This window comes from Quercus lobata, chromosome 11 (assembly GCF_001633185.2).
Source record: "Quercus lobata isolate SW786 chromosome 11, ValleyOak3.0 Primary Assembly, whole genome shotgun sequence".
Taxonomy (NCBI): domain Eukaryota; kingdom Viridiplantae; phylum Streptophyta; class Magnoliopsida; order Fagales; family Fagaceae; genus Quercus; species Quercus lobata.
The window spans coordinates 17,235,259-17,247,526 of NC_044914.1; the positions used below are offsets into that span (position 1 = coordinate 17,235,259).

General features: G+C 31.0%; 1 protein-coding gene across 2 annotated transcripts; it reads right to left on the reverse strand.

Moving 5' to 3' along the window:
- Positions 1–668: 668 nt before the first annotated feature.
- Positions 669–5,532, reverse strand: LOC115968547 ((-)-germacrene D synthase-like). Of its 2 annotated transcripts, none has more exons than XM_031087964.1 (7): positions 5,263–5,532; positions 4,801–5,077; positions 4,142–4,517; positions 3,826–4,044; positions 2,209–2,347; positions 1,863–2,111; positions 669–1,189 (listed from the first exon to the last, which is right to left on the reverse strand). In XM_031087964.1, the coding sequence occupies exons 1-7, from the start codon at positions 5,389–5,391 to the stop codon at positions 896–898; spliced, it is 1,683 nt and encodes a 560-aa protein (XP_030943824.1). In that variant the 5' UTR covers positions 5,392–5,532; the 3' UTR covers positions 669–895. The 2 variants fall into 2 exon arrangements, with proteins under 2 accessions (XP_030943824.1, XP_030943826.1); XM_031087966.1 differs by having other exon boundaries at positions 896–1,189; positions 4,142–4,514; positions 5,263–5,531.
- Between the last annotated feature and the right edge of the window lie 6,736 nt (positions 5,533–12,268).

The window sequence follows — 12,268 nt, forward strand, 5'->3', positions numbered from 1 at the left end:
CCAATTTGCATGAATAGATTCACATGTTTAGATCATTAACAATTTTTTTTTTTTTAATTTTTAAATCACATGCTTAATGTTAAAAATATTACAAGAAACAATGAAATATTGTGAACGTAGTATTTAGTGACTGAATCACATTAATTTCTTCAATGATTCCTTTTCATCTACTTTTTTTGCTCGATATTTCATTATTATGTCAAAGCAATGATGTTGAGTTGAATCTTGTCTCTATTCTGCCTCCTACTCAAAAAAAAAAAAAAAAAAAAAAAAATCATAATTTAGGCTTCACTTAGTGCGGAGAGTTTAAATTGACATTGGTGAGGAGCTATTAGAATAATGATTAAGTGAATAAAATAACTTTTTTCTTATCACCTTAGGTTTTTGGGATTTTCAATATCTACAATTAACAGAATTAATCCTTTTTTTTTTTTTTTTCTAAATTGCATATTGAAATTCAGAGCTCAAATATAAACTAAATAAAAACAAGTTTAAAACTGCAAAAAAGAAAAAAAAAAAGAAGATAAATATTATTATGTAGAAGAGACAGAGTGTGTTCGTATTGAATAATTTGTTCATTGTTAGAACACATGCACAAGAAACATATATTAATTATTTTGGATTAACAAAGCAGAGTTCTACAAAATGGAACTGTATGAGAAAAGTAATGTAGAAATAATTCTCACACATTAATCACCTATTGAAACAACATTTATTCTGAAAAAACATTGGGCTCCTAATTTTTACAGTAATTTGGAGTTCAAGTAAAATTTTCACTCTAAACACTTACACATTTATTTTATATTGACTTCATAGGATAGTTTATCAAATCTTTATTTAAGGAACTAACTTAGGTATAATTTTGTGCTCATATTGAGCACTGGCATCAATATCTTCAAATTGGTACTGGATCAACAAGCATTGAGGTGATACTCTCTACCATCACTCCTCCAAGATGTGTGTATGCATCTTCATCCTTGTAGATTAAATCCATAACTCGTGCAAGATTGACAACACGTGTAAGGAGAGGTACTGGCACTTCAGTAGGTTTAAGACACTCTTTGTTTATTTCCATCCATGCATTCATGATTTGCTTTCGAAATTCGTCATGTACCTCTTGCTTTGAGACACCATACTGCTTCATGTAACACTCGATGCCAGAGGCAACATGTCCTCTCTCTTGCTCAAACTGTAAAAAAATAAAATCCCAAAATATGTAATAAGTGTCATTTTTTGTTAGGCATAAATGGATTTGTGGATCCATTTGAAATGAATCAATTTCTTGCTTTAAATAGTAAAAAGTTATAGGTGTATCTAATATGGTGTTTTTTTTTTTTTTTTTTTTAAAAGACCTAACAATTTATACACTATTTACTAGATTCAAAAACAAAATTTGAACCATGTCATCAATTTCTAGGTGGATCTAATTCATTGTGGTACTGAACTAGCCTCTCATATACATTATTGAAGTAAAAATACTGGAAAAAGTAAGAAGATAGTTATTACGAGTGAATTTGTGTATTTTCTATAATTTTTGTACATACTGCACGTAGGAGGATCTTTTAATTAGATTAAAATTGTGATGCCGCAAATTGATTGGATATTGATTAAGTATGTGTCGTGCAGGTGTGTGTTGAGTCCAACATTTGATATATATTGGGTTGATTTGAGATTTATAATAACAACAAGAAACTTAATTGTGACTAGATTAATTGTTTTAAGGGGTAGCACAAATGTGACATAATGATTTTTCTCAATTTATTTATTTTTTTTAAAACAATAATTAACGTCCCTTAATTTTAGCCACAATGCTCAATAAGATCCACTAATAATACATGCTATATAACATTTGCTAAATATACCTCGTTGGAAACAACATCATCCATTAGCCTGCATATGATTGATGCTGCTCTAACAATCTTTGGCTCCTTGATGACCCATTCCAATGCTTCCTTGGTCACGACATCTCCCATGCCAATAAAAGATATGGTGCTAATCGTGAGGTAACCACAAGATATTAGTGCACTACTCATATATTCCTCCATCGTGGGAATATATTTTTCTTTCAACCATACGGCTTCTTCAAAGTAGGCTTGAACAAGTTTTTTCATCTAGTTACATTAAAATATAAAATATTGATAGTTATAAAATGAGAATTATTGGGAAAAGAAAAATAAAGTGGTTTCAAGTGAATTAATAGTGTCTTACTGCAACTTTTGCGTAGTAAACACAGTATAATCTTCCATCCTTGCACATCTCTTCTTCAATTTCTTCAAAAACATCCAAGAGTACTTTATAACAAAACTTCATGTATTTTGGGAGTTGGTCTATCCAACTTATATCCCACCTGAAATTTAAACATTTGAATCATGTTTGCAATGTTGACTTTAACCCCAAAATTTTAAAAATAGAGCAGGGACGGCTTCATATATATATATATATATATATATATATATCAATTATGTAATAATTTTTTAATATAAAATTATTCTACTTGCTTGTTTAATTAGATGAAAAATTATGAATTAATTTTTTTTTCAAGTTTTCTAACATCTATTTTTAAATTGATAATATAGTTAAATCACTTAATCTTTCTTAAAATGTTATATTTATTAACTAGTAATTAAATATATATATATATATATTTAATTGATTTTTTTTCACAAAATTTATTTTTAAATTTGTCAACAACTACACTATCTATATATCTATATCTATATATATATATATATATATATATATATATATATATATTCCCCCACCATAAAACTCATGCTACATCACCCCCCAAACTATGAATGGCTGAATGGGCTATGTCAAAAATAGTGAATGATGAACAACATAATAAATATGGACTGTGTAAAAGCTTAAAGCTAAGCTAAACATGAGTGAGTGAATAAATCCATTTTATCAGGATAAAACTTTGGTCTCTTTCTTTGTCTCCTACCACTACCATGGGCAAAACAAACACAAAGTGACAGATCTCCTATAAAAAACAAGGAGAGAGAGAGAGAGAGAGAGAGAGAGAGAGAGAGAGAGAGAGAGAGAGATAGTTTAAATAGAAAAAAGAAGAGAGAGAGAGAGAGAGAGAGAGAGAGAGAGAGAGAGAGAGAGAGTTTAAGCTAAGCCAAACCTAAAAGGAACAAAAAAGAAGGTCCAACGTAGCTGCAAAGAAGCTTAAATTACTTTTTATGCTTTAAATGAGAGTGGCAAAATTTCCAGCAATATGTACCCGAAAAAAGAAGAGAGATTTGAGACTTTTTTTTAAAATAAATTTGCAGATTTCAATTTTGTTTTGTTGAGAGAGCGAGAGATTTTCTAGCTTAATTTTGTGTGTGGAACACTATGAGTTCTATACTCTAAAACTCTCACATGAATAAAACCAATAGTCAGTTATACATTAAAAAGAGGGTTTTTTTTTAATTATTTTTTTTAATAAAAGTTGTAATAGTTTTAGCATTTTAATTTTTAAAAACATTATTATTTTTATCTATTGGCTAATATGGGCTTAATTAATATTTTTACAAGTAAAGATACATTCTTATTTGTTAATATTTGGAGGCCTAAGGCAATTGCCTCACTTGCCTATATGGTAGAGCCAACCTTGAAAAATCATATTCTCCATTTTACTAGAAAATTCAGAAAATCCATTTCATGGTTATGATTTTATATTCTTGATTTGATAGTGTATAGAGTACTCCGTCATTTAAAATTTTAAGTGATATCATATTGGATACATCTTTATATTTTTAATATTTAATTTGAACCATGATATTGATCCATTTCAAATAGAAATGAAGAGGATCCTAGATGCTTGTATTAAACCTTTTAATTGCGTCCGTGAAGAGCTCGAGTTCTTCATGTGTGCCATATGCATCATATATGTCATCTATGATTGATGTCATGCACATTATTTTGGTTAGTATCTTCCTAGTAAGAGAGTATTGGGGTTCAAAGTATACTCCCAAAACCCAGAAGTATAACTCCACCATCCTGTCTCGTGCAAAAGATAGGTTTGTCGCAACATCAATACCTTTCCACCACCTAAATTACAATTTCAACAAAAATTGGCTGGTCAAATCATGTCTTATGAAAGCTTAAGTACAACACCAATGTAGTGAGATATAGTTAATGAACTTACCCTGAGATATGGCTTAGTTCCTTTTGGTGTTGTTTTTGCAACATGTTAAAATCCAATTTTGCAAAGTTTAGTAGAACTTCATTATGTGAAGCATATTCTTGGTAGATAGAAAAGTATTGCCTAGCCTCTATCCTTGGCAAGCACTTTCGAATAGGTCGATTTAAAGCATGGCTTACTTGTGTGGCAAGAGGAGGGCTCAAATTAATCGCCATTGATTCTAGGTGAGTGGTAGTAAACTTAAGTGCTTCATCAAGTATATCTTCTCCATGCACCCTCATATGTGTAGCTTCATAAAAGCTTAACATTCCTTTCACATCGTTAGTAAGTGATTCCTTGAAGTTTCCCATATTGTCTTTGAATTTGTTGAAGATATCTACTTTACCACCCAGCACAGGACATGCGTGAGCCATTAGTAGATGATATGAAAATAATGATGGAAGTGAATGCTTGATCATGAAAATTAACTTTTAGCTTGTTTAAGGATATGTTTGGAATGAAAAGAGATGGAGGGAGAGGTGAGAATAGAGGGGAAGAATATAGCCAGAATATATTAAAATTTAGCAAATTCCAATCACCTTCTCACTTCTCTCATCTCCCTTCATCCAAACATAGATTGAGTTTTCTTAAATAAACAAATAACCAACCAAAAGAGTGCTTACCACTTGGAATGTTATAACCTTGTTGTCTAAGTAATCGAAAATGAAGTGCAACGGTGTAAAGAGCATCATCACTTTCTTGGACATCACACGTATAATGATACTTGTGAATTTGTTGTAATACTTCATCAATCTCATCTTCAAAATGGTAGGACACTCCTAAGCGTTGGATTGCATCAATCAACTCCAACTTTTCTAGAAGATTATCGATGGGAGCCATCAACATCCTTTGCACTTCTTCCTTCAACCCTTGGACTTGCTCCGAGTAATCAATGGTTTCCTAAAGTTGGAAATCGAAATAAAAAATTAACATGTTACCACTGTTTATAAGCATCTTTTGTCATTTAAAGATGATGTATTTTAAGAACATGACATTTGAATATTGGCTATGAAATGAACCGCAATTTATATTAGAATATTAATTTTATTATGTAGCCTAACATGTCAGGTGGAAGACATATATACCTCGGATTTATTAGAATAAGAGAGGAAATGGTCTCCCCATAAGCTTGGACGAAAATTTGCTAAGTGGCGATGTACATTAGCATCTGGATTTTGGGTTTGAGCAGTAGCCATGGAAATTTGGTGAGACATTTTGGGAGGTGAGAGAACAACTTAGTGTTGAATTGGTGCAATTAGCAAAAGCTTTAATGCATGCTTCTTGTCCTTCAAAAGACTGGCATGAGAGGAAGAGCTTATGTGCTTAGGTATTTATAGATATAGCTGAGGCATGCACTTTGGTTACGTTTGGTAAGTCTATTTGAGAATGCATTGTTGCATTCCTTCATTTTTTTTTTTTTAATAGATTATCTTTTTGTTATTTTGGAACTTTTAATGAAGGTTGATTTTTTTCTTTCAACCTTTAAGTAAGTATCTTGCATTAATTAACCACAGCTATAAAGCTTTATAATGATACAATTGAGTACTGTATTTTCTGATTTTCTAGAAGCATGTGAGCAAAACTTATGGCAATAAAATTGTGGTCGATATGAAATTTGGAAGAGATTTTTTCAATTTTTCTTGGACTAAAATAAAAATGAACAAACATATATCAGTGACAGCTCCTCCCCTTTTCTCTTCTATCTTTGTGTTGAGAATCATAGTTTTCTCCTTTCTGATGTCATCTGAATGATATATGTTTAGATGGTTTCCATGAATTTCATACTAAACTAAGTTAGTATACAAGGACGGAACCAGGATTTGAACACAATTGCATTTTATTACCATAAATATTTAAGTCAAGAGGGAAATAATATGAAAAAAAAAAAAGTTGAAAGTTACAATATGATATTCTAACCTTTTCAAAGAAGAAGAATAAAAAAAGAAGAGGACTTCGAATCTCCAAATTTTGGGTAATTTGAATAAAAATATTGATTTTATCATGTTGACCAACTCACCAATGTGATAAACCCATACTTTTGAATGCAACTAAAAATCATACTAATGAAGTTTTCAAAACTTTGTTTGAGAATTTTAAAAAATTGGGATATTAATATTAAGAGTTGGCAATGCTACATCATTAATATTGGCTTCTAAAAGAATTTTGCATTTTATCTTTTGAAAAAAATTTAATAATTGTAATTGACTTTCCCATAATTTATAAATCAATTAAAAAGTCATATAAATTATTGTCACCCCCGTAAGGGAATTTTTTTTTTCTATGAGAGTTTTTTGGTTATGAATAATTGAATTATGATATTGGTGATTTATAGATTTTTCATTGTGTTGTATTTAGACTATGGAGGGGCCACAGGCTTAAAGAAAGGGTTTGGTGATTAGTTTCATTTGGGCTATTTGGACCAATCCAAAAATTTGAGGGAGGCCAACTACAAACTCTAAAATATGAGTCTTCCAATATACTAAATTTTTTCAAAGAAATGTTTTTTTTTTTTTTTTTTTTTTTTTTGTGGTTGGTGGGGGGGGGGGGTCTATCCCTTAGTGGGTCCGTCCCTGTTAGTATAGGAATTTGAATGTAAAGATGTTAGAATTATTGCTGATAGCTTAAACTTTTCAAATGATGGGTAAATTAACATGATACTAAAACAAGAGAGTCTTGAGTTCAATTCATTTTTTTACTCTACAATCAGTAATTTGTCAAAAGAGATGTCACTTTTAACGTCTTCATTTTTTAGATGCAAAACAGTTTGTCTTGGTTACATACCTTATCTTATTATTTTATCCAAAAACACAAGCAACTGTTATCAAGCCTATTTTACATATGTACTTAATTAATGATAGTTTTTCACGTAATATATATATATATATATATATATATATATATATACACACACCTCGGAGCCATTAGAATAAGAGAGAAAATGGTCTCCCCATGATGTCTGGAAATGAAGCAGAGGCATAACTTAAGCCTTATTAATGTGTGCCTCTTGTCCTACAAAGTTCAAACCCTAGCATGAACGAAAGAGATTATGCGCTTAGGTACTTATAGATACAGCTGCGGCACGTAATTAGAACCTCCCCTTCATAGACCTTTTTTTTGAGCTAATTAATTAATTACCTCTATATAGAATGCAAATTAGATAAGCTTCCTAATTAACTCACCTAATACGTCTAAATAGTTCACAAAAGCCATTCTCTCTTATCTAGAATTATATGCTCTTATGTGGTTTTCTCACAAATTGAAATGTCAAATCCCTACATGCCGGTGGACAAAACCATGCACAAAAGGACATATTGAGCAAGAGGGAGATGACAGCTGGAACACGTGCAATTTCACATTCAGAATAAATATTTTTTCTCCCATTATTATAAATAAAAAATAAAAATCTAAGAAAGTTCATGTCAAGATGATCAATTTGATTTCCAAGTGTTAGTAATTGAGTCAGTTTGACCCAACTCATAGCGTATGGTCCATTGATTACTTGATAAGTGAATTTAAATTTGAGTTGCAATCTAAACTAATCTTGATATGAGTTGTCAAGATAACATGGTGGAGTTGGATTTTCAAATGTGGTTGTGCTTATTTTTTAATATGTGATAAGATGATGTTACGTGTTTGGATTGGAGGGTATAAGATTTTAGTTTTACATGACATTCTTATAGAATTTAAAATCTTTAAACATTAGCATGAATCAAAGAGCTATGCGCTTATATGCACTAATATTCATAAGTTATAATTGAGGCACATACTTAGAACCTCCCTTGCATGGATTTTTTTTTTCCCTCTAATTAATTACCTTCCCACAATATTTCCTTTCAGATTATCAAGTTGTATTTTCCTCCCACTCAAAACCCGTCAAACTCAAGCTCTGCCTCAATATTAATATTGGAAAAGAAAGGAAAACTATAACCTAATTTTCATCTAGTAATCTCAGAACAACTGTATCAAGTTAACGACAAAAATAAATGGTAATAATATTCTTATGAGTTTCAATCTCGCTTTAATTTCTTTTTCTTTTAAACACACAAAAAAAAAAAAAAAAAAAAAAAAAAAAAAAAAAAAAAAAAACAAAAAAAAAAAAAAAAAACAAAAGTTTAGTAATTTTCTCTCTCTTGAAATCCTTTTCATCCACCATAATAGGTATCTTGCATTAACCACAGCATGGTCCACAACTATAAAGCTTTATAAGGATATTTATCTAACATTTTAGAATTATGTGAGCATACGTAATTTATCATAATAAAATTGTGGTCGATATGGAACTTGGAAGATTTTTCCTCACAAATTTAAAGGTAATGGCCCTATATGTGTACATAGACAAAAAAACCATGCACAAAAGGACAGATGGCCTCCCAAATTAAGTAAATCAGAGATGACAAGTATGTACACTTCCACAAGTGACTCTCACAACATTTTGGGGTTGTAGATAAGGAGCAGTTGGCTTAAGCCTTTACTTATAACCGCTTGTTGTGATAATAGTGGAATTTCAGGAGAGGTGACCTTAAAATCACCTTGTGGGGTTTTTGCCGTGTTGGTTTTCCTCATTCATAAACATATCACCATGTCAATTTATTTTTCGTTGCACTGAGTTTAATTGGTGATTTGTTTGTGCTACCATGCGTTTGCATATTAATTTGATTAATTAATAAACTTGGTTAATTAATCAATTAATTTATGACAAGGAGACAATGTGTTTTTGGCCTATCAAATATTGGAAAAGAAAGGAAAACTATAACCTAATTTTCATCTAGTAATCTCAAAACAACTATATCAAGTTAACGACAAAAATAAATGGCAATAATATTCTTATGAGTTTCAATCTCTCCTTAATTTCTTTTTCTTTTAAAACAAAAAAAACAAAAATTTTATTCATTTTCTCTCTCTTGAAATCTTTTTCATCCACCTTAATAGGTATCTTGCATTAACCACAGCATGGTCCACAACTAAAAAGCTTTATAAGGATATTTATCTGACATTTTAGAATTATATGAGCATATGTAACTTATCGCAACAAAATTGTGGTCGATGTGGAACTTAGAAGATTTTTTCTCACAAATTGACAAATCATGGCCCTATACATGTACATAGACAAAAACCTATGCACAAAAGGATAGATGGCCTCCCAAATTAAGTAAATCAGAGATGATAAGTATGTACACTTCCACAGGTGACTCTCACAGCATTTTGGGGGTGTAGATACGGAGCAATTGGCTTAAGCCTTTACTTGTAACCTCTTGTTGTGATAATAGTGAAATTTCAGGAGTGGTGACCTTAAAATCATTTGGTGGGGTTTTTGCCGTTTTGGTTTTCCTCATTCGTAAATAATCACCGTGTCAATTTATTTTCCACTGCATTTAATTTAATTGGTGATTTGTTTGTGCTACCATGCGTTTGCATATTAATTTGATCAATTAATAAACTTGGCTAATTAATCAATTAATTCATCACAAGAAGTCAATATGTTTTTGACCTATCAAATATTGGAAAAGAGAGGAATAATATAACCTAATTTTCATCTAGTAATCTCGGAACAACTGTACGAAGTTAACGACAAAAATAAATGGCAATAATATTCTTATGAGTTTCAATCTCTCCTTAATTTCTTTTTCTTTTAAAACAAAAATTTAGTCATTTTCTCTCTCTTGAAATCTTTCTCATCCACCTTAATAGGTATCTTGCATTAACCACAGCATGGTCCACAACTATAAAGTATTATAAGGATATTTATCTAACATTTTAGAATTACGTGAGCATATGTAACTTATCGCAATAAAATTGTGGTCAATATGGAACTTGGAAGATTTTTTCTCACAAATTGAAAGGTCATGGCCCTATATGTGTACATAGACAAAAACACATGCACAAAAGGATAGATGGCCTCCCAAATTAAGTAAATCAGAGATGACAAGTATGTACACTTCCACAAGTGACTCTCACAGCATTTTGGGGTTGTAGATAATGAGTAGTTGGCTTAAGCCTTTACTTGTAACCGTTTGTTGTGATGATAGTGGAATTTCGGGAGTGTTGACCTCAAAATCACCTAGTGGGGTTTTTGCCATATTGGTTTTCCTCATTCGTAAACATATCACCGTGTCAATTTATTTTCCGCTGCACTGAGTTTAATTGATGATTTGTTTGTGCTACAATGCGTTTGCATATTAATTTGATTAACTAATAAACTTGGCTAATCAATCAATTAATTAATCACAAGGAGTCAATACATTTTTGGACTATCAAATATTGGAAAAGAAAGGAAAACTATAACCTAATTTTCATTTAGTAATCTCAGAACAACTATATCAAGTTAATGACAAAAATAAATGGCAATAATATTTTTATGAGTTTGAATCTCTCCTTAATTTCTTTTTCTTTTAAAACAAAAAAACAAAAAATTAGTCATTTTCTCTCTCTTGAAATCTTTTTCATCCACCTTAATAGGTATCTTGCATTAACCACAGCATGGTCCACAACTATAAAGCATTATAAGGATATTTATCTAACATTTTAGAATTACGTGAGCATATGTAACTTATCACAATAAAATCGTGGTCGATATGGAACTTGGAAGATTCCTTCTCACAAATTGAAAGGTCATGGCCCTATATGTTTACATAGACAAAAACCCATGCACAAAAGGACAGATGGCCTCCCAAATTAAGTAAATCAGAGATGACAAGCATGTACTCTTCCACAGGTGACTCTCACAGCATTTTGGGGTTGTAGATAAGGAGTAGTTGGCTTAAGCCTTTACTTGTAACTGTTTGTTGTGATGATAGTGGAATTTCGGGAGTGGTGACCTCAAAATCACCTAGTGGGGTTTTTGCCATGTTGGTTTTCCTCATTCGTAAACATATCACCGTGTCAATTTATTTTCCGCTGCACTGAGTTTAATTGATGATTTGTTTGTGCTACCATGCGTTTGCATATTAATTTGATTAACTAATAAACTTGGCTAATCAATCAATTAATTAATCACAAGGAGTCAATACATTTTTGGACTATCAAATATTGGAAAAGAAAGGAAAACTATAACCTAATTTTCATCTAGTAATCTCAGAACAACTATATCAAGTTAATGACAAAAATAAATGGCAATAATATTTTTATGAGTTTCAATCTCTCCTTAATTTCTTTTCCTTTTAAAACAAAAAAACAAAAAATTAGTCATTTTCTCTCTCTTGAAATCTTTTTCATCCACCTTAATAGTTATCTTGCATTAACCACAGCATGGTCCACAACTATAAAGCATTATAAGGATATTTTTCTAACATTTTAGAATTACGTGAGCATATGTAACTTATCACAATAAAATCGTGGTCGATATGGAACTTGGAAGATTCTTTCTCACAAATTGAAAGGTCATGGCCCTATATGTTTACATAGACAAAAACCCATGCACAAAAGGACAGATGGCCTCCCAAATTAAGTAAATCAGAGATGACAAGGATGTACTCTTCCACAGGTGACTCTCACAGCATTTTGGGGTTGTAGATAAGGAGTAGTTGGCTTAAGCCTTTACTTGTAACCGTTTGTTGTGATGATAGTGGAATTTCGGGAGTGGTGACCTCAAAATCACCTAGTGGGGTTTTTGCCATGTTGGTTTTCCTCATTCGTAAACATATCACCATGTCAATTTATTTTGCACTGCACTGAGTTTAATTGATGGTTTGTTTGTGCTACCATGCATTTGCATATTAATTTGATTAACTAATAAGCTTGGCTAATCAATCAATTAATTAATCACAAGGAGCCAATACATTTTTGGGCTATCAAATATTGGAAAAGAAAGGAAAACTATAACCTAATTTTCATCTAGTAATCTCAGAACAACTATATCAAGTTAATGACAAAAATAAATGGCAATAATATTTTTATGAGTTTCAATCTCTCCTTAATTTCTTTTTCTTTTAAAACAAAAAAACAAAAAAGTAGTCATTTTCTCTCTCTTGAAATCTTTTTCATCCACCTTAATAGGTATCTTGCATTAACCACAGCATGGTCCACAACTATAAAGCATTATAAGGATATTTATCTAACATTTTAGAATTACGTGAGCATATGTAACTTATCACA

Coding starts and splice junctions, on each gene's coding strand:
- LOC115968547 (XM_031087964.1), bottom strand. CDS start 5,391: ATGTCTCACCAAATTTCCATGGCTACTGCTCAAACCCAAAATCCAGAT. Junction 5,078..5,262: donor CTTATTCTAATAAATCCGAG/GTATATATGTCT, acceptor TTCCAACTTTAG/GAAACCATTGATTACTCGGA. Junction 1,190..1,862: donor ATGATGTTGTTTCCAACGAG/GTATATTTAGCA, acceptor ATTTTTTTACAG/TTTGAGCAAGAGAGAGGACA.